The 22,515-nt window shown below is 39.6% G+C and overlaps 1 protein-coding gene across 1 annotated transcript in view; it reads left to right on the top strand.

The window, feature by feature from the left end:
• Nucleotides 1–3,192: 3,192 nt before the first annotated feature.
• Nucleotides 3,193–22,515, top strand: part of DNAJC3 (DnaJ heat shock protein family (Hsp40) member C3) — a 33,420-nt gene continuing 14,097 nt past the window's right edge. The window contains exons 1-5 of the mRNA XM_074562894.1: nucleotides 3,193–3,386; nucleotides 9,585–9,695; nucleotides 10,705–10,829; nucleotides 11,898–11,972; nucleotides 21,150–21,302. Of these exons, the coding sequence (XP_074418995.1) occupies nucleotides 3,305–3,386; nucleotides 9,585–9,695; nucleotides 10,705–10,829; nucleotides 11,898–11,972; nucleotides 21,150–21,302 (546 nt within the window). The 5' untranslated portion in view covers nucleotides 3,193–3,304. The remainder of the gene's footprint in view (nucleotides 3,387–9,584; nucleotides 9,696–10,704; nucleotides 10,830–11,897; nucleotides 11,973–21,149; nucleotides 21,303–22,515) is intronic.

Below are 22,515 nucleotides of genomic sequence, written 5' to 3'. Positions count from 1 at the left end.
TGTCAGGATAATATGGAGGGGAAAGCATTAACAGAGGGTAGCCTTGCCCTAAAGAATCCTGATCCCTCACACTCCCTTTAGAGTCCATGGACAAAGATAAACTTTTTCAAGTGCAAGTTTGTAAGTGCTTGTACTGAACTCCAGTTTGCAGGAGCCTTTCTACTTCCATTGACTGCAAAACGAGCCCAGAGAAATTAATTTCCCTAAAGCTCTCTCTTATAAATACCAATCCAAATGTGAAATTATCAAAAGATGTGGCTACATAAACAATAATCTCATGTTAACCAGATACACACTACTATTTCATTTAGCTCCAACACATCTAAGTTTCTGATAGGGACGTACACAGAAGAGAATAAAAACGGGTGTAAGGTGTGAGAGACCTCTTACAAGAAGCAGCCCTGAGAATAGTATCTCTGTGCTATCATCCTCTCTCAGCTCCTCCTTTATTTTATACTAGACTGAGCTGCAACATAACAGCCTGCTATACTGATTCTTTTCCTGTATCAGGAAACTGATTTATTTGGGTGGTTTTGTAAACAATATTATTAATTAAAATGTATTGACAAGCATACAGGCTCACAGGTAATGAGCAGGGTCCTTCCAATACCTTGTGTTGTCACGTCTCATAGGGACTTCTTACTGTATCGTATTATATCTAGTAGGTTTCTCAGTTAATAAATAGAAATTACAGATTTAACCATCTCCACCATATAACACCATATTCCGTGAGTAGCTTTAAGAGTCATTCCTTGCTAATTGCCGCCCTCTGCTGTTACCGTACATATTACCAGCTGTACCTCGGAGAAAAAGCCTTGGCTGTCTTTTGACCGCTTTGAACATTACTGCAGTCTTTACCACACATTCTTTCACTCCAAAACTCAAGACTGCTGAAGAAACTTGTTTCTGATACCAATTCAATTTTGATTCACCCATTTTAAAGACCTTTTGCATTACAGATTTATTACTTTGCTATTTTTCAAATTCCAAAATAAAATGTTGGCATGTCATACAGGCTCAGAACCATTTAGGTTGGAAAAAACCCTTTAGATCAAGTCAAACACATTGGTTCTTTCAAGTCTTTCTCATCTTCTGCATCTTGTCTGCTTCTGAAATTGCACCAGGGAATATGTGTTAAAGAACTTTTTTCTCACAGGTTTATACTTAATACCTAAATTATGTATGTTTGGGGATCTGTGATAATCAAGAATGGTCCTTCGTGGTTTACAGTCTCTTTCAAGAATTACTGTGTAATTCTGTCTACCTGGTGGTGTTTCTCGCACAGAGTGACGATGACAAATGCTTTCTCTTTGAGCAGATCATTTTGTAGTGCTGGCATTACACACTGTTCTTTACTTTACTCTGTCAGCCTGAAATATTGACCCCGGCTCAGTATTTCAGGGCCAAGGTCACGGACCAAGGGCTTGTCAAGCACCTACTCAAGATGATTCTTGACACTTTGATCATATTACTTTCATCTTGCTTTAAGGGATTTGACGCTTTAACCTTTATTCTCGGTATTCCAGTATGAGGTACTGAGTATTCTACAGATTGTCTTCTCTTAATCTTGTTATTAAGGTTCCATTAGGTAAATAATCCTCCTTACTATTATTTTCAGTTATCTTAGAAGGTTGGAGGTGTAAATTCCCTTTCATATTTCTTTTATCTGTCTTTGGTCTAATACTTTTTTCCTCGGGTAAAATCAAAGGAATTCATTTACTGTAGCAGTGATTGGATTCTGTTCAGTTCAGTTTTAGGCTTATCCATATTTAGTCCATTATTTTGTCTTACCCATAGTGCAACAGAGTTGTCATGTTCTTCTTCATGCTGACATCTTTAGAATGTCATCAATTATTCATTTCACATCTATCACTTCTTATATTATTTCAAGTTCTTATTTCTGAGTATCTTCCGCAGGTCAAATTTCAAGGTGATACCTTTGAGCATCATCTTCCAAATGACGTGTTGAAGAGGGGTAACTTACTTTTCTTTTTTTCCAGTCTCATCTTTCAAGAAAGCTTTTAAATTATATCATCTGGGGTGAGAAAGGTAATGTGACTGTACCTGCAGAATGAAATAAGAAATTTCTGTGGTTGTCAAATCAGACTGCAAGCCTCAAGTTTTTTACTTTCTCGGCAGATTTCCCCTGAGAACAGTATTTATTTTTTTTATAGTGATGGAGTATAATATATAATCTGCCCCAATATGAATTGTTTGTCATACAACAGTAGGCAGATAATTTGAAATGATGAACAACTAGGCATATACAAAACTAGTTTTTCTGTGGTAGCTAAGAATAGATTGTATTTTCATTATGAGAAAAAAGAAAAGACATCCCCAAAAATATGTGTTGGGTTGCAGACTATCTTACATAGGCTTTGCTTTCAGTTTATAGATCCAATGTGATCTTTTAGCATGAAAGTACTGTGCTTCGTTAGGTCGTGTCACCAATTTTTCTGCAGTCTGGTAAATCCTTTAATACTTTATTTAGCATGCCTGGAGGTCAGTGTACAGTTCGGGCCGTGCTGACTATCGTGGCTTTGCTCTCAATGGAAAACAGAACTGTGTCCTGGGGACAATCAAGTGTGGTTTGAAATCGTGCTAGCTTCCTCCGCTCTGTGGCTAGGTCAGACACAACGATAAAGAACCTGCACCAATTTACTTGAGACTTACTGCCCGATTTTTTTTTTAATTTTATTGGAGTAGTCCAGAGATACTGACCTCGAAGAACGATGGACAACAGCAACCACCGCACCCCAAAAGCTGCCCCTTTATGTTGACAGTGTTAAACTCACGCCATTAGCCCCGACGCCAGCCCCTTGGCCCGGGGCAACCAGCCTGCGGCCTCTTCCAGGTCTGCCGGCACCCTCAGCGGGGCTAAGCCGGGGCCTGGACCAAACCCCTCCTCATCCCAGGCGAGCGAGCAAAGCGACACGGGACAAAACACAGAGGCAGATGGAGACACTCAGGGTTTTCCTTTCTGCGGGACGTCCGGGGCCCACCACCATTTCCAGTGCGGGCAGACCGCTGCGGGCGCCGCCGTCGCTTCGCCCTCCCGCGCATGCGCAAGCCCAATGGCGACGCCGGCGCCCCACCTCCCTACCGCGCATGCGCGGAGCCGCCCTCCCCTTCTCTCCCCCTGCCCGCTTGGGCGTGGCCCGGCGTTGCGTCACTTCCACGTTGGGCGAGCGCGCGCGGCGGGGCCAATCAGAGGCGCCCACGACCCAGCCCGGAGAAGTTAGAGCCGTCCGTCCGGGGGCGCCGCCACTGTCGCCGCGGGCGTCGCGGGGGGGGGGCGGCGGCGATGGTGTCTCCCGCGGCCTCCGCCGGCCGCCTGGGCTCCGCGCTGCCCTTCCTGCTGGTGCTCTTCGACCTGCAGTACCAGGGTGAGGGTCGAGGGTGGAGGCCCGGCGCGGTGGGGTTTGTGAAGGGAGCGCGGGGGGGAGCTGCGGGGCCCGGCCGGGGTGTGTGTGTTTGTGTGTGGCTACCGCCGCTTCCCTCCGTGGCCCGCCGGGGCCAGCGAGCCTGAGGCGGGGCTGCCGGCGGGCCCACAGCGGGCAACTCATCCGTCCTCCTTCCGGGCTCTCCTCAGCGATGGCGCCGGTTGAGCGCGTTGAGGTGCCCGCCCGGGTTGTGGGGCAGCCGGTAAAGCCGGGTCGAGGCGCCGCGGGAGAGCGGAGCGGAGCCGGCGGGACCGCGGCCCTGCCCGCAGGGAGCTGCGGCCGGTGCCACCGCCATGGCGGCGGGGCAGCCCCCGCGGGACGTCCGCGGAGGGGAGGGGGGGGAATATTTCTGGAAGGGGTGTGAGGAAGAAGGAGGTACAGAAGTGCCACCTCATCACAGCTGTCGGGAAGGGTGCGTAATGAGGGCACCGTCGCTGCTTGCAACCTGCTCGGTTTTATCTGAATTCCTCGGCGGTGGCGTTGAAGGGAGCTTGATGTGTGTGCTTCGTTTCCCTCGGCCTGCTGATAAAGTGCCAGCACTTGTGAGGCCTGGAAAATGTCCTGGTGTCCCTCGAGTGCACCTGTGGGACAGCATTGGCCGGTTCCATACTGGCCTTGAATTTCTAACTTCTGTGTGAATTTTACGCAGTTTCCAAGTTCAGAGGTTTTTCCAGTGGTCCTTCTTGGTCACAGCCATTATTAGTGCCAGACCTATGAATTCACTGAGGCTTTTAACAGTTGTATTGCATTTGTTTATGTCTTGTTGTTGTAGCTTTCTGTTGTCTGATTGTTGTTTTTTTTTCCTCACACCATTAGTATTTTAAGTTTAGCAGAGAAGTTTATCAGCACTTTGAATGGCCTGTTTGCTTTTGGAGCACGCTGTCAGCAACACCTGTATGGTCAAACTTATATTCACAGGCTCCTGTTAAATGTATAACTTGGTTATACAATTGCACACACAAAGGCAGAGTTTCACCTGAGGAACGTTCTTTAGCTGACAGTGGTAGATTGAAGTGGAAGTGAAGCTGTCAGTAGTCGGAACAAGTGAGACTTAAGACTGGCCTGGGCTGACATTAGAAATTCAGTTGATGTACTAAACTAACAAATACTTTAGCTGGCAAGTGGCAGCAGGAACATACTGTGACAAAACCGCTCTGTAGTATAAGACTACGTACTGTGGTGCTGAATTGCTTTTTTGGATGTGTATTCTGTTAGTGTTAGAAGAAAAATAATAATTGTGGTCAAAGTATACTTTTTTTCCCCTTAGGATTGTGACAGTAATGCTCCTGCTGAGGATTCTGTATTTGGAGCAGCCAGGCTATTTCAAGTACATGGTTTAAGGGCTATGTGGCCTTGACAAAGCCACATTTCCTACTTTGGGGTATATTTTCTTAACTTCAGTTGATAAAGATATACAGTAATAGAACGAAAAGTGATGGTTCTGTATCTTATTTACTGAACTTACTAACCTCTTAGTTTATGAGTTTATTTTCCAGAGTATGTATTTAGGGACTTTAGATGCATTATTTAAACATCTGGATTTTTTCTCTCTAGTATTATTGGTCTTTGAACTCAAAGGTGTTCATATTCACATTTAAATTTACATCTTGCTGTCTTGATAATAGAAGTCCGCCTTGTGCCATCTGATTCATGAATCAGCGCAACAGTCGACCTGTATCAACTTTGTATCTTACAGTCGATATTTGTGAATACTAACTTATATCTGACTGGTAAATGAGTTTATTGGTGATGTGACAGGTTGCAGTTCAGTCCTTACTGTTGCGTTTCTTGCATTCTTCCTCTTCAAATACCCTGACTTGTGCTGAATAAGCTCCCATTTGACACAGATCACCTCTTGGGAAGATTCATCCTTCATGGCTGTTTGTCCACAATAATAGCAACAAAAAGAGGCGACTAAGGATAGAGGACTATTGTTCATCTTCCCCCTCTCCTTCCTAGTAGTAAATGAAAGGAAATGTAATAAGGGGAAGAAGAAACAGTGTTTAAGTATACAGAGCTCAGTTCATTATTGGCAGACCACTGGCCTTAAGTGTTTCTTTCACCACCACGCCCCCCTCCCCCCAATACATTTTCGTCCTGAGTTTGTGAGGCTTTTTTTTTTCACCCCAAATAGTGAAGGCTACTTGGCGGGGGGTGTGGCTATTTGGTTTGCCAGTCTTAGCTATATTTACCAACTATCTTTGCAAACAGAGGGAGTAAAAACTTTATGGGAGCAAGTTACACATGGCTCAACTGGATGCTCTGAGGCTCCTTGTGAATCTTTTCATATTGCTCCTGAAACTGTAGTTGCGTGTCCACTTCGTACTTTGTTCTGTCTTTTCCTTGGGGAAAAAAAACACCTGCAAAGCCCAAACCTGTTTAATAATAAAAGCAAACTTAAGACTTACTATGCTAAAACTATGATCAAAAAATGCCTCCAAACCAGGTTCTCCCACTCATGTGACAAGACAATCTTCAATGTTAAAAACAAAAAAAAAATAGATTAAGATTAGTGACATGCATGTTTCTTTGTCTTTGAAAAAATTCTGTTTCTGGTACTAATTCTGTTTATTTTTGTAGTCCTGTACCCAGCTTGGGGACAAGAGTTTAAAATAAAAAAGAAAAAGTAGTTGGAAATGCTACAGGGGAAGAAGAGTGTGTAGACGAATGTAAAATCTTGAAACTGTTTTCAACCTGGAGGCCTTTCTTAAGCTTTTTACGCTGTAGATGTGGCTGATTATATGAGGATATAGTTGAAGTTTGCGTACTTGGGTACCCACATATTAACACCAATTATTCTAATAAAACAAAAATCCTACCAGGAAGTTATAATTTGTTTGAAGTGAGTGTATTTAACTGGAAAAACAGGTTAGCTGCATCTGCTGTTCTTTCCTGTGCTGACTGACTGACTTCGAGTTGTCAGGGCTGGTACCAATTCTTATTTGGGAGTAGTTTGGTGGCTTTTTTGGGTTTGGTGGTTCGTGGTTTTTGGTTTGGGTTGTTTTTTTTTTTTTGACTCTGCCACTCTAGCATAAGTGCCAGGACGACAGACTCTGAATTTATCCAGAAAATCTGACTTGATTTGACAGCTGGAGCTCTTGTGTGTGGTTGTCTGAAGTCCTTGGTGAATAGATAACAATTAGGCAGGCTTTAAAAATAATATTCAAATGAAAATACTTGGAAGCTTTAAAAATAAACAGTATGCTTGCATATCTCTTGCATAAATTTAGTTTCTTCCTGGAGCATACAAAGCTGCTTCAGCTATAGTGCTGGGTGCTTGGTGTCCAGCTCACTAATATCTGTCTATCTGTTGGAAAGAGCTCTGTGGGGTTGGTTTGTTTTTCCTCCAGATGAACCTGAGTCCTTATGTTCATTGCCAGTCCAAAGAGTGACTAGGTACCCAAATAGGTTACACAGAATTTAAGTCCTTAGACTGCTGTCCCTATGTTAAATGTTTTCAGATGTCTACTCTGGGGTGGTTTATTGAGAACAACTGTTTGCCTACAGCCAGAAAATGAATAAGTAATATATTTGTATGAATAAACAGCCCAACTGTCAGGTCAGTGTGCAGTGTTCCTGTGTAGTTACGGTAAATGTCACTGTTCATCATGTTTACACTGACTATATGGGCTCCTGCTGGAGATACCCACATCAATTTATGATGCTCAGCAACTTGCAGAGACAAGTTTTAATGTATGTCTAGTATAATTAGTCTTGTTCTGCCGGGAACAAGACCTTTACAGTTTGCCTTATTTCTCTATCTGTGTTGCTCTTGCTTTTCGTTCTTACCTGTTTACTATTAATGGTCACCTTTCTCATCTCCTTTATTTATCATCTTCAGTATTTTCAAGGAAAAAGATGTCTCTCCTACCTAAAGTATTATGTAACTATAAGCTGTACTGAACATAACGTATATGAAAGACCCTAAATAGCATAGGTACATCTTAATTTTGGTAAATCTATTCTTGGAGTTATCCTGATGTGACTAAATGTGAAACAAGGACACTGCTTCAGATGCTTGAGACTGTGAAAATTGAGTGCCGTGTTTAGGTGAATGGAAGGTTCATCAGAGAGTAATTTACGCCCCACTTCTAGGATGCCTCTCCAACTAACAAGTTTTGAAAGATATCAGATATTCATATGTGGGGAGAGATGGGAGGGATGGAGCTTAAGAATTTTTTGCTTGTTTGTTTAAGCTCATGTTAAATACTTTGGTCTGTTTATGGTTTGTTATCTGATTTGTTGCTAGTATACTTCCACAGCCAGGGAAATCTGCGGTGGGATGTTTTTCCAGTTTTGGGGTGGTTGTATTTGTTTTGGTTTTTTCCTCTTCAGTGCTTGGCTTATCATTTTAGAGGACATTGGACTGCTCAATGATCAAAGCTTTAAGCCAGAAAAGCAGCAAAATGGTGAAGAATGTCAATTTTTCTGAAAATCGGACCTTCACATAAAAGCTACCTTGAAGTAGAATACCGTGTGTGAAAAATGACTCTCAAGAAATACTTCTTCATTATCAGTGGAGCCATTCCTATTTTATTCAGAGCTGTACATACCTAGAATGGATTTTAAAATGCATCTTTTAATAATATCCCTAAATAGACTATATGATAAGTAATTAATATTATAACTTTGTCTAAACAAACCCAATTGCTCACTACAAAATTTGGGCTTATTTTATAAAGTCATTTCCATTAATTAAAGGAATTTGTTTGCTGTCATTGTTCTAAAGCAAATAATTGAATTAAAGCCCTTGAATCCGTTTTGCTGAATTATTATCAACATTTTAGCAGATAGAGCTTTTTCCAGGGGATACAGAGGGCATTTTGTTAATTTTAGTATATACAGCTCAATGATTTTCTTATAATATGGAATTAAAAGAATTATGAACTATATCAATGAGTAGGAAAGGAAAATTAAATTAGGATCCCAGGTGCTGAGAGTTCCTAGTTCTAAAATCTTGATGATTTAGTGATCAGAACTTATTGTGCTTTCATTACAAATACTTTGTTTAATCACCCTTCAGTGTGAGAAGTTTTGATATACTTTACTTCGGTCTGTGTAGTGTAACATTTTTATTCAGACTCTAAGAAACTACTTCAAAGTGCTGCTGTGTTTTTGTATTTAATATTAATTCAAGTGCCTGTCTGAATTAGCTTGATACAAAACCTGACTGAAATAAATTGATCCCTAGTAATTGTAGTTCATTGTTTTCTAGTGCAATGTATTTATTCAGGTTTTTAATATATTATCTTGCTTAAAATTGTGCATAGGGTATGCTCTTAGTAGAAGAAAACTATTTATAGGGTGGAAATTTTAATGGTCCTAAACTGGTAAACTGTAGTGACATTCTGTCCTAATTTGAAGAATGCTGGAAGCAGTACAAATGAAAAACCTCTGTGGCTGAATTGATATATGTACAGCATGTACTTGCACTTAGCTGCTCATTTCTTCTCAACAGTAGTCTTTCCCTGTTGGCTGAGCAGCAGCAACTTATTAGCTTTAAACTAAAATTGGCGCTTTGAAGGCACACCACTTTAATGTGATTTTCGTACTACTGGTTAGTGAAAAGAGAATGAGAATTTTAATTGTTTATACCAAAGCTTGTGCTGTGGGAACAGTTTGCCTTGGAAGTTACAAAGATGAGGCAGAAGTGCAGTAGATGAGAAGCCAGTCTTTCCAGTAATTAACAGTTCTCATTTAAGTCCTAAGTTATCAGTAAGGTCATGAAATTTAACTTGAAGCTTTTTATACTTGCTATCTGTGCGTTATGAATGTTTTTCCAGATTTTTTTGAAATTGAAAGCCCACATAGAAATGTCTTTTGTCAAACTGTTTTTTATAGTTTATATATCAAGCTTGATGTGCAAAAGTATGTTACTGAAAGTACAGACAGGAATAGAAATGCATATTTGATGCCTTCTCACAATGTGGTGCTTTACAGTGTTTATCTATTAACTTTGACATCCTTTTGGGGGCAGGAAAGACATGCTAACTGTTTATTAGGCTGCAGGTTGTTTTATTACTGAAAGATGTGACTTCTGCTTTTGTATCAGTAACTGTTTGTTATAAGTGTTATATTATCACTGTATGCATTTGGTATAATCAAACTGGTCATTCAGACCCATTTTTTTTTTTCTTGAAGGAGCTGAATGTGGAATAAATGCTGAAGTAGAAAAACAACTTGAAATGGGAAAGAAGTTATTGGCTGCTGGACAGCTAGCAGATGCTTTGTCTCACTTTCATGCGGCCATAGGTATGTATCTCAGGAAAGTGACCGACCATAAGATTTTTGGCAGTGCTATGTATTCCATTTATTTTAAAGTTCAACCTCAAATGAGGTGAAAAAGAGAAATACTTGTTCTGTTCCTCAGATATGGATGTCCTTGTCTACAAATTCTGGATTGATGTGGGTTTTTTTTTTAATAGCACAGTAAAACATTTACTGTCTTCTAGTGCATATGGTTGGTTGGGTGGTCTGTTACCTTTCCTTGAGAGCCCACAGTAACTGTCATCTGTTTCTTTCAAATACTGTATAGAGAATAATATTAAGAATATTCTTCTTGGTTTCAGAGGCTGATGTTTGTCTCCTGTAAGGGTGTACATACATGTACTAGCCTAGACAGTGTTGAAATTGCTGGATCTTGGAATTTTGACCAGCAGACAATATGGGATGTGTGGGCCTTGAAGTTAGTCTTCAGGTTTTGATAATGTACATGTGTTTGGTGTTGAGAGGGGGTGTTGGTGCCCACTTGAATATTAAAGAAGTTGCTGCTATTTCAAGGGATGGTGTAAAAGGTTTATGCATCTGTGGTGACGTTGGACTAGCATATTGGTCATTTTGGGATTATTTGCTTGCATCCTATATGATGGACAGGGACTGGGATGGAGAATGGTGAATTAACATGCTTTCAAATGTAGGCCTGCAGTTGGAGATAAACACTTAGTATGCAGTGGCTGTTTTCCCATATGAAGCTGAAAAACATGTACATATTTAAACTTCGTACTCTTAATCATTTGACTTTTACTGTGTTTCTGTAATTTGTATTGTTAAATAATCAACCTGCTGCCATATTTGTATTAAATAATCAACCTGCAACTGTATTGCTTTGGTAATGTTACAAGTGTTTTGTTTTATTGATAAATACAGTATTTTCCAGTGGCATAAAGCTCAGGTAATGTATTTTTACTCATTACAGTTTCACTATACCCAAAGTTTCAGTTGGTTTGAGATAGTATTCTGATTACTGTTCATTCCCTTGCAGAGGGAGACTCTGATAACTACATTGCTTATTACAGAAGAGCCACAGTGTACTTAGCCATGGGCAAATCTAAAGCAGCAATTCGTGATTTAAGTAAAGTGGTTGAATTAAAGCAGGACTTCACAGCAGTAAGTATTACTGGAATTGAAAATTGTTGAAGCATTAAAAAAAACCAAAAAACCTGCTTCGAAGAAGGTTGTTTTTTCAGGTTTTGCTAAACTGAAGTAGAAAATCTATTATCACTCAGAGGCTTTAAATAGGATAAAATAATAGCAATGGTGTACGTGCTTAAATCTTGCAACTATGCTGAGTACAGTCTAGCCAGTTATTCTAACAACTGACAGTAGTTTGATTAAGCTCATGTTCCTCATGGGTTTGTGCTAAACACTTTCCCTCTCTGACTTGTGGTTATTCTTCTCTCAGTCACCAAGGCTATGCCCTCTGAGAGCAAGGCAGGGAAGAGAGCGTACAGATGCCTCTGTTTTTCTTCTGTCTTAATTGGCATTTGATTTGCCTAATCTCACTACCTTCCAATGGGATTGTTGCAAATTCTGATTTACTTACCCCTTGCTCACTTCTGCTTACCATATGTGGAGACTGCCTTAGTAGTTGGACTCAGATGCTGGGCTCCTCTCCATCTGATCCTCTGGTCTCCCTTTCCCGTGGGCGATGGCATGTCCTGTATAGTTACAATGAAGGACCAAACATTAAATTCACTTTTGTATGAAAATATTCTATCATAAATCAAAATCTTCTGAATCATTAACTTGTCTTTTTACTAGCTTCTATTATTCTGAAAGTGCAGTGAAAGAATTAAATGTGGGGATTATTTATTATTTCTGCTAATTTCTTAATCTATAAGCAGTTATAATAAGGAAAGCGGTGTAAGGTAAACATTCACTTTCTTTTATGCAACTCTTCAAATGGGCTCTTTCCACAAATTGCAGCTGCTCATAAAAACTGTGGCTACTTCTTTCTCTTCTGTTCGGTGCAGAACAATCCTTTACCATCAAAGAGGCCTCATAAGGACACTGTCAAATTGAGAAGACAAAGAATGGGTGTTATAATCTCTATTTCAGCTTGTTAGCTGTAGTAAAATGAAACTTTTTTTTTTTGCTGCTAACTGAAACTTATTTTCGTATTTTGCTGAATTCCAACTTGTAAATCAAAAAAAATTCTCTTATGTTTCATTTCAGGCAAGATTACAGAGAGGACACTTACTGCTCAAGCAAGGAAAATTTGACGAAGCAGAGGATGACTTTAAAAATGTGGTAAGTTGGAGGCTTAAGTTGAATTACATCAGTGCTTTTAAGGTTGGGTTCTGAGCCAAAGTCTTGTGTCAACTCTGATGCTTTAGAGCATATGTGTATATATACCTGAGTTTGTCTTTCTTGTTCTTAGAAGGTATTGTAGCTAAGCTACCTTGTATGAATAAATGACTAATAAAGTTGCAGTGTGGTAATGAAGATGAAATCAGAAGGTGTTGCATGAAGTAGCACAGCACTTTGAAAAGTCTTTTTTTTTTTTTTTGGTGTGCCTGGCACTTCATGATCTCTGCTTGATGATGCCTATACTAGGCAGCAGTCTTCATTCAGAAAGAAAGATAAGTGATGTGGGACTCAAAGTACGTAATTGAACCCTGCTTTACATCACTATATTCAGGTCACCCCGGGAAATCACTAGGGACCTCATGGGTCAACCTTTGAAGGTTCCTATCTCTCTTCACTGATTGCAGGAGGATCCCAGGCTCTTAATTTAGTCACTGGGCTGTTAAAATCAATGAATTTCATTGTCGTGCATCTGTGTGTCTTCTCATCTGCAGAGGAGTTCTCATCTTTCATAAATGTGTTGGCAGTACTATCTCTCCATTATCGGGAAGTGCCCAGAGTTTCCATACAAACAGAGTTGGATATTACCCACCTGAAACTCACTTGGGTTGTTTTTTCTTTCAATAGGTACTCTGTGTATTTTGGCCTTATGCTGCAAAAGTAAACTGGTCTAACCCCAGAACAAAATTCGTCAGAAAATATATGAAACTCATTTCCCTCTGTTGCACAAAATTTCTGTAAGCATGAGAATAAATAAGATCCATTCTTATTCTTGCTTACTCTTCAAGAGTTGCTGGTTTGAACAGCTTGCGTGTCCCTTATGCCAAAACAAACAGAACTTGCACGTGCAGCTGCTGCTGTCTTGTTGGCTTTCTTAAAGTGTGGCGGAGAAAGCAGTTCTGTGTTTTACCAGTTAGATTTCCATTAAACATCTGTATGTACGATAAAAACAGAGCAGTTAAACTGTATGCTCTGCAGGGCAGTTGGGAGGAATCTCTCTTGCAGGTAGAAATGCACCAGTCAGTCTTTGTGTTTATAGCAAAGCTGCAGTAGCTTATTCTGAAATTTGTGTAGCAATGGCTCCTCTGGCTGCTGCTCCTTCCTCAGTAAGTTTCTTAGGGGTGTGTGGTCTGCAGTTGCATGTCTGATTGCAGTGCAGCCCTGCTGTTTGCAAACATGGGAGAATGTCGTTCAGCTCTGATTAACTGAGGACATAGTTGGTGCAATAGCAATTACGTGATGTCATTGTTGATTCTGAGTTTGTGTATGCATCTCTTTGCAGTTAGTGTTTCCTGGAGTATTGTTTGGTACTGCATATGGCAATGCTTTTCCAGTCAGCTGTCAAATAGCTTGCCTTTTTCCCAAACCAGCTGCGAAAATTTAGATTGCTGCCTTTGGTCAGTAAAATAGTTTCAGTCTTCACTCAAGTTTTAAATCTGAAGTAGAACAGAGTTTCTTCTCAGAAGCTGACTTGTGAAGATACCATATTGATCCTAAATCTTACTTCCAGTTTCCTTGGTTCTGTGAACAATGTTGCCTCTGTACTTAGAGAATATGGCAAGCAGTCTCTCTTGAAGAGCACAATTTTCAGTAAAGTACAGTATATTCAAGCAAAGTAAGCCAATATTAAAGTAAACCTTTGTAATAGGTTAATTTATTCATATGCAGGAGGGCATTAAGTTATCCTACGTACCATGACTCTTAAGTAGAATACATATATATTTGAGAGATTTCCTGTGTTTTCTTCTAAATCTTTCAGATAGTCAGTCTGATTACCAGTTCTGTGTGTCTAAAATACCTAGTTTACTCTGGTGGTATATTTATATCTAAATAAGAAATGTCATTTAATTTCAAGATGAGAGGAAGTCAGAGTCACAATACTGTGAAATGTATTAACATTCTGTGTTTATTTGGGGTGTTTTTGTATATGAGAGGAGAGAAGGAGGAAGGCTGCTACACAGTGAATATCTTTCCAAATGATTTCAAGACTTTTATGTCCAGACTCTATCTTTGCTACCAAAAGCGACAGGAAGCCAGGAGGAATAGGTTGTACCTTGAAGTGAAAATTCCTTCTACTACTAGGGCAGGTATGGCCTGGAGAAATGCCAATGGGATCTCAATGGCTTTTAGACTAGAATTTAGTTGTGGACTTGGCTACCTAAAATGGCATGTTTTACATGTGAATAGAGTATGTAATCTATGATTTTGCTCTTTAGCTGAGTAAATATAGGTCAGGATATGAACAGCCCTCTACCCTCTCACTTTGTTGGCTGAATATCAGCTGACCAGAATGCTCTGATTCTGGGTAAGCATGTAGCACATCAGCAAACTTTGTCTGAATCTGGACCTAAATTGCAGAAAAACTTTGGCCGTCCTGCATTAGTAATGCATAGGGTCTAAATCTGCAGTCACAGTAAATCAGTAAGCGTGCAGCAGCCTGGTCATATGTTTGTGTCTGCAGAAGTTGAGTATCATGGAAAGATGGGGTGGAAATGCTGTATTTAAAAACCAAAACAAAGCTCCACCCCATCCATCCCCCTTCACTGAAAGAGAAATCTTAATTTGAAGAAAAAAAATTTGCTTGCTTTATTGTGCAGGGTTTCAGGACATTATCTAGAATAGGTGGTCCTCAGGATATCATGCTTACAGAAATGAATTGCAGGCTGTCAAATATGAGAGTTTTTGCCTTCTGTGTTAAGTTTTTCTTGATGAAATAGTTGTGTAGAGGAGATAGGCTTTCTTCTGGCAAAGCCAGCCTTCCTTGAAGTAGGTTGTATGCCTGTGAATGAGAGTACCTGTGTTATCTCTTGTGTGATTTCACACAGGAGATTGTTTGCTTGGGTCAGGTGTTGACTTTAAGGAAGTAGATCAGATGTTGAAATATTCCCCACTTCTGAGTTGGAGAAAACAGATCAGGGTATAGAAACTAAGGAAAGTAGTTTTTCTTGGACTACTCAAGGACAGACATGTAGGAATTAGATGGTTTGTAATTTGCTATATGATGCTTGCATTAAGAGTCAGTGTCACCAGTGTTGCTTTCTGTGACAACTAGAACTGCAGGGTGATTGGTGTAATGAGCTGTCTGAAAAATGCTGTTTTCTTCTAGCATATTCCAGGAGTCTGTTGAATCCCAGTGGAGAATCAGAAGAGCTCTTTTTTTTTTTTTCCTTCTTATCCTTCCTCCACTCTCTCTTGGAGTCATGTTTCTTGAAAGGTGTCTCAGCAGTTTAGGAGATGCAGTCATTTTTGAGGGAGAGAAAGAGTAAGAAAAATTAAGCCCATCTAAATGGAGGAGAGGATGACAGGTAAACTTCCCCAGCTTGTAACAGCCGCAATTTTATGTAGAGCTTAAAAGAGTCATTGAAACTATTTTTACATATAATAGTAGAACTATCCTTTAGTGCATGCTTGTGGGAAGAAAAAAAATTTCATACCCTTAAATTCTTTCTGCACAATTTTATAGTACGTGGGAAAAGTTCCGTCAGTACTCTAAACCTCTTTAAAGTGTATGATCGCTAAGCAGAGCAGTTCTTCTGGATGTTTCTGCACTCTGCACCCCACCCCACCCCTGCCTGTGTCTGGAATGCCTGACTGGAAGGGATGGGATTACTCCTTTCAGGAGCACAGACTCCTGAGACCCCGGCCTTCATGTCTTATTTTTAGATTGCCCCTTTTTTTTTTCCCTCCTCTGTACTTCCCTGCTAGCTGAAAGGTGTGATTCTAACTTACGCCTTGACATGTTAAGCAATACTACATTTCTAGAAACCTCTCCTTTTGGTCAACAAATGCACCAAGCTGATGAAGTTCCTTATATGGGCCAGTTTGGTGTTTTGGTTTTTTTTTGCTGTCTAGAGGTACAGAATAACAACTCGTTAATCTTCAGAAGCTCTACAGTGTCTTCCTTTGCAACTCAGCTACCAGTTTGGAAATCTAGGACCTAGAGGATAATAAAACTTTCAGCAGGTGTCAGTAGAGGGGTCTAATTCTTGTGTTCAGAGTGCCTGGGATGGAACAGGGATTAAGCCAGAGTCCTTAGGTGACTTTAGAAAGTCATTGCTCACAGTATATGAATAGTATGTAATTCTCTGCTCCAGCTTTGGTTGAGCGTTTATATGCTTTAATATCAAGTTCCTTTCTGTTTTGGTTAGTAGTTTCTGAATAACAGAAGTCAACAGGACAGATCTGTGGGCACATCAACATTCATGTCTAAGCCTCAATCTATGAAAGCCCTGAAATATTTATTTTATCTTTAAGCATGTGATTTTTAGTGAAAATAAAAGGAATATTGCTATGCTTTGGTTGATTGAAGGCCTTCTGAAAAGGTGGCAAAAGCAGTACAAGTCTTGGCAGCCCTTTGTATGTGCCTTGTAATATTGTCTGTGGCCCTCTTTGCGGCCTAGAGAAAATGACAAGTGTTTGAGTTGCTGAATTCTGTAGAAAACACAAAAATAGAACAGAACTTCTGCCTAGTCTATTGGAAAGTCTGGAAAGCACTAAGTTGTCATATTTCTTTTAAATTATCTTCGTTTTTTTTATACTGAATGTAATGTTCACAGTTGCAGTTTGTTGGAATAAATACTGTACATTTAGGACACTGAGGTGTCCTGAATATGCAATTCTGTCTCCCTTGGAAGCATAAACACTTAAAAGCCGGAAACTGAAGGCATCCGTGCCAGCTCCACTAGATGTCAGCCAAGACCAAGTGACTGAGCAACGTGTGTCTGCAAATTCTTGTTTACTAATCTAGAGAAGCCGTTGGCTGTTGCAAAATACATTGGACAACAGTTTTCCATGGTTGGTTGATATGTGTAATAATACTACTTCGGATGTAGGTGGAAGAGACCATCTTACAGCACAGAAAGTTAACCTGATTTGAGTAAGTTACTAGGCAAGCTTGGGTTGGGTATTTGAAGCTCTCTCAACCAGATCATAGGAGCATCAGGTTGTTTCCAGATGCATTCTTCTGTGGTACTGTGATCATCTGTAGCTTTCTGGGTAAAGAATAAAAGGTATTGAAATATTTCCTTCGTTTTTTCCATCTACCTAACATCATGGCTGTGTTACCTAATATATTTCTCTGATGATGCAGACCTTTCCTTTGTGTGCTGTTCTTGTGTGTGGATGACTTGATCTCGGATAACACAAACCATGGAGGTTCCTTCAGTTCCTCTAAGAATGCTTTTCATAAGCCGTATCAATTTCTTTTCGTTGTTTGTGCATTTACTAGTTTGAAAAGCAAGAAAATAAAACAGCTCTAGAATGCGTATGTCTACATTAGTAGTGCTGGAGCACTGTAAGCAAGGGATAGAAACAGCATGTCTGTAACACTTCACGTTTTTAACAATATTTTTGTTTTTAAACAACAGTATTTATGAGTTTTTCAAGTTGATAGTGTCTCTTCATAATACATACTAAGATAACTGGAACGCTACAGGTGAATTGTCTGTATATCTTTAATATCTACTCTTTGAGAGTATGGATTTTGAGTTGGTGGTTTTTCTTCTCTAGGTTGCTGTAACTGTTCATTAGAATTCTTGTACTAAATGCCCAACTTCTTTCTGTATTGTTTATGGGCCGTTGCACAGGAAGGAACCGTATTGCTGATCCAAAAGGAATAATTGTAGGATACAAATAGGTGTATCACATTGAAATATGTTAATCAATTCAGACTGGCACATGGCATCATCAGGATAGCAGCATCCAACACAAAAGGCAAACGGATCCTGTGTAGTTTAACATTAGTCTTGCTTCAGTGTTTTGTCACTGTTGATATACCAGCTTGACTGTATTGATGGCCTCAGATTAACAATATTTTTCTGAAGTGCTGCATTGTATTTTTTTTGTAGCCTTGTGTGTGGCTGGTCTTAACTTTTGTGTATGGTTAGAAAAGCCATATTGATGGACTTGTGAAATACAATGAAGTATTGCGAGTTGGGGGTGGGGGAAGGCTTATGTTGTTTCTTGAAAACCAGCATGAATTGTTTAGCTTGTTAAAATGGTTTTCCCATCAGAAAACTTTTAAATACTTGATGTTTGACTGCAAATGCAAGGCAGCCATTCCAAGGCTGCTAACTTTGATTAGAAATAATCTGAGCATTTTCTAGATGCCAAGAAAATGCTGGGTTTCATGAAGCAATCTACTAATACCTTTTCCTACCGTCTTGGGTGCAGCAAGGTAATGTTGCAAAGTTTTGAGTCGAGTCCTTGAGAATAAAGTTCTGGAAGAAACCAGTTTCTTCACTGAGAGTAACAGGGCGAAAGATGGATACACGTCTGAATGCTTTTAAAGCTCAACCTGATAAATTGAGTGGGGATGATGATTTTGTTCCCTTAATCTTGCTTACTTGGGGGGTGGAGGGGGAAGAGGGTGTTTGCTTACCCTAGGGTGTGTTTCTTCCCTATGCTGGGACTGGGCTATAAAGCAGCACTGATAGTAGTAAACCTGTGATAAGAATTATTTTCAGTAACAAAGCCATTCCTGTGTAACGGCCTTTGTTTTCTGTAAAGGAATAAGGTGCGGGTTTGGCAGGGGGCTTGGTAGTGAATGAAAGCTGCTGTTAACAGATGGCTAGCTCTTATTGCTACAACTTAAACTGCAGCTAAGTCAGTGTTCTAATTCTAATGTAGTAAACCTCAAAGACAGCAAAGGATACTGTGCTAAGAAGATGTTTACCAGTAGCAAGCAGTGTCCTTGTCCAGCAGAACTGAGCAGAGCATAACTTCTGACTTTGTACTTTGAGGCCATTGGTGGAGGATGGAGGAGGCCATAGAGGAGTGTTAGTTTTGCCTTAGACCTGTACTAAATTCAGCTGAAGAGTGTTTTTGCTCCTTTCTTGGAAATGCAGCATACTTAGTGCAAGCAGTTTTTCTGAGTTGTTACCCCCAAGCTTCCTGCTCCACAGGAAAAGGAGAAATAATTGAAATGTGATTGATAGTGATGTGACTGACAGTCCTCTGATCGCAGGGCCACAAGACCAAGACAAGAAAAAAAATTGGGAAGTAAACCAAAGTGAGAGTATCAAACAACGGCATCACATTTCCAGCTCTTTTCTGGGAGCTGAATGAACAGAATTCCTTTTGCTTTAGTTAACATTACTAATTAAAACATCATAGCAATATACTAATTACTTATTAAAAGCTTCTGAGTGTATTATTTTCATCATACTGTAGCACACAAACACTTGATGGCTTTAGTTTGAGTGATAACTTGAAAAGTTTCCCTTTCTTCATTAAGAGTTATCTAGGATGTCTCACTCAAATGGTCTTTGTTGCTATCAGACTTGTCTGTATGATTGTAACATTGCTTTTCATATTCCACTGAATATGAAAATTCAGTTCAGCTCCAAGTAAATCATGAGAAACATACTGTGTCTGAGGAGTGCAGTGTCATCATGAGATAAGTTTAAATGGAAGCATAAAGCTTGTCCGTAGCAAAAGCTCTTAATTTTTGAGAGGAAAATGCTGAGAAATTGAGGGAGACATCAAGCAAGTCAGCTGGAACTGAAGAGTTCAGAACTTAGAGGGTTTTGCAGTCTTGGAACTTTTAAAATTACAGGTGCAGAAATTTGCCTCTACTATAAGCTCCAGATTTTGGGGGACAAAGAGTATGCACAGCATCAGGAGTTTATAGGCAGAGTTTTTGTTCCAACCAGAAGAAAAGCTTTTTGAGACTTATATTAGGAATCAGCGTTCAAAGGAGAAAACTTTATCACTTTCCTTTCCTCTTGCTGAAAGACAGCGTAGAGGATAAAGGAGAATTTTCAGGTCTAAGTACAACTTGATTTTTGCTAAAGTAAAATGAAACAACTGCATAAGGCTCAAAAAGACTTAGATTCTTCATTTTAAGACAGAGGTGGGACCTGTGCATGCTTTTGATGTTGCATTTAGGCTTTTTCCTTTCATATACTTAAGTGTTAGAACCAGGGGAAATTTTGTTACGGGAGTTCTGAGGGCTGATGTTGAATTATATTAGAGACTTAAGCACAAAATACAAGTGTTTGAGGAACTTTCTGATGAGAAAAAGGTAAGAGGCCTCTTCAAGATAAAGGAGGAAAGAAAAAGTACTGGATGACTTTGAGGACTTGGTGACTCCAGTCACCATTCTGTGTATAAAATGCAAGGTAGTGCAAGCTTTGATTTTTAAAACAAACAAATGAAAGTGTTTAAAAAAAAAAAAAAGTCCTGCTGATCTGTCCCTTTTAAAACTTTGGAAGTCATTCTGATCAGCAACAAGTGTGAAGCCACTGCCTTATTCAGCCTATACTAATCTTACAAATGGCTTCCTGGCTTTGGAAGGGAATGGCTCAGATTCTTCCTGGCCTGTATTTGTCTTCCTGGGTGGTAGGAGAGTTGCCCGTGAGATTTTGTTTTTTTTTTTTTTTTCATTGAAAATATAAAGCTGCCTAAACAAATGAAGGCAAGTACAATGTGACCCCTTCTGTTTGCTCAGAGAGAGGGGTTTGAGAAATGAGAGTCTTTGTAGACAGATCTTTAGACTTATTTAAAACCACATATGAAGCATAGTGCATAAATTCCCAGCTGATCCCCGTTGAGCCTTCCCCCCCCACCATCTGCAGCATCTTAACTTGCTGCTGTAGCCATTCTTTCTGGGGAAAATGTAAGAAACACAGCTTTACAGTATAAATTCTGTGACATGTTGCATTTGTTTCTGTCATGAATTTATAAATATATATTGTGCTTAAAGTGAGATATGTGTTTATGCCATGTAGATATACTTTCTACTGATGCTGAGGAATCTAGTGTTCAATAACTGTCTGCAGAGAGGTGAATTAACTAGGCTACAATTCAGAGGTCCAAGACTGCAGTGGTTGGATTGGGGGGAGCGGAGGGGGAAACAACAACTTGTATATGATGTGTCTGACGGTGAATGATCAGGCATAGTGGGGGGAGGAATTAGTTTTCTCTGATGTTAGACAACTTGTATCGAAGCTAAAAAGTCTTTTTTCTGAAGTTTGGAGTTGGAAACACTTCCAGTGGAATTTAAAAACTAATTTTGCTTTATTTGCAGCTTTAGTCAGTTCTCCATGATATGATTATTAATGGGACAAAAAGAGATCCTTGAACAAGCATTTCAGTGTCTCTCCTTGTTAATGTTTGCAGCTCAAATCCAATCCTAGCAATAATGAGGAAAAAGAAGCCCAGACTCAGCTGACAAAATCTGATGAGCTACAGCGCCTGCATTCACAAGCATTATCTGCCTACCAGCGAGAGGATTACGTAGCTGCTATTTCTCTTCTTGATGAAATCTTGGCAGTAAGTGTTAAGTAAAATGGTACTGTGAAAGGGAAATAAGAGCTCCTGACATCTGTGTATTTTTGTTTAATAACTTCAGTGATGTGAAAACACTTGGTGTAATTGGCTCAGTTTTGCTGAGCACCATGAGTCCATAATGAAGTTGGAGAGTGGAGAATGCTGAGTGCTAGCTGCAAAAAAATAAAAATAATAGCTTGTAGTTCAGGTTAAAAATACAACTTCAGCCAAACTTCTGTTACAGATAACTTTCTTGATTATACTTTCACATTTTTCCACAGTTCAGTGTTCTTGGTGAAGCTGGGGAAAAAGTTGTTCTCAAAACAATGAGGTTTTGACCAATATAGGAGGTATAGGTTTTTTAATCTAGATTTTTCATTGCCTATATGCAGGCAATTTTTGTCTTGAGAACATGAAGTAACAAAAGATCAAAAAAAAAAATCACAAAGTTAATGTATATAGCTATTTGGATTTTCAGCTTGTTCCTTGGATATCTGTATTTGTTGGATCTTAATCAGTATAGGTAGCCTGATACTATAAGGGTAAATAAATCAGTCACGTGGGTATTTTATGTGTCATATAGAAATATGTATTAAAAGATAGTTAACTACTAACACTCTTCACATACAAATTAACACTGCTGATTTGAAATTTGCAGCATTTTAGCTTTTGCTGAAGAAACTGCCAAAGTGGGAGTTTATGGAGAGGGAACACGGAAAAGCAGAAAAGCCTTGTTCTCTAAAATGATGGTTTACAAACAAATGATAAGACCCAGAATAAATCCCCTAAAACGAATTATGATAAGAATTCCTTTAGAGTAATTATTCTTGCCATACTGTCACATTGTTACTTCTGCATATATCTTTAAAATCCAGATACTAAGGTCAAATCTTGCATAGCTGAATCTTACCTACAGGCTTCTTTCTAGAGGACAACTGACAGCTTGGTCCTTGCTGTTCATTATCCCTATTCTTTTGGGAAGATATAATAATTTATGATACTGATATCCTTCCCTGGAGGCTCAACAGACTGTCCCAGTTTAAGCAGTGCCAGTAGATTTAATTCATCTCTCCGCATGAGCTTATTGAATCATTTACAAATTTTTCAGGCCGTTGTTTTCTCTTTGGGCAGGTGCATCACAGCATTCACCAGGAAGCAGAGATGCTAATTTCATGCGCTCTGCGTGCAGCTTGAACCTTATGCTGTTGCAGTTGGC

Source organism: Larus michahellis, chromosome 1 (genome assembly GCF_964199755.1).
Source record: "Larus michahellis chromosome 1, bLarMic1.1, whole genome shotgun sequence".
In the NCBI taxonomy this organism is placed as follows: Eukaryota; Metazoa; Chordata; class Aves; order Charadriiformes; family Laridae; genus Larus; species Larus michahellis.
This window is presented reverse-complemented; position numbering and strand designations above follow the sequence as displayed.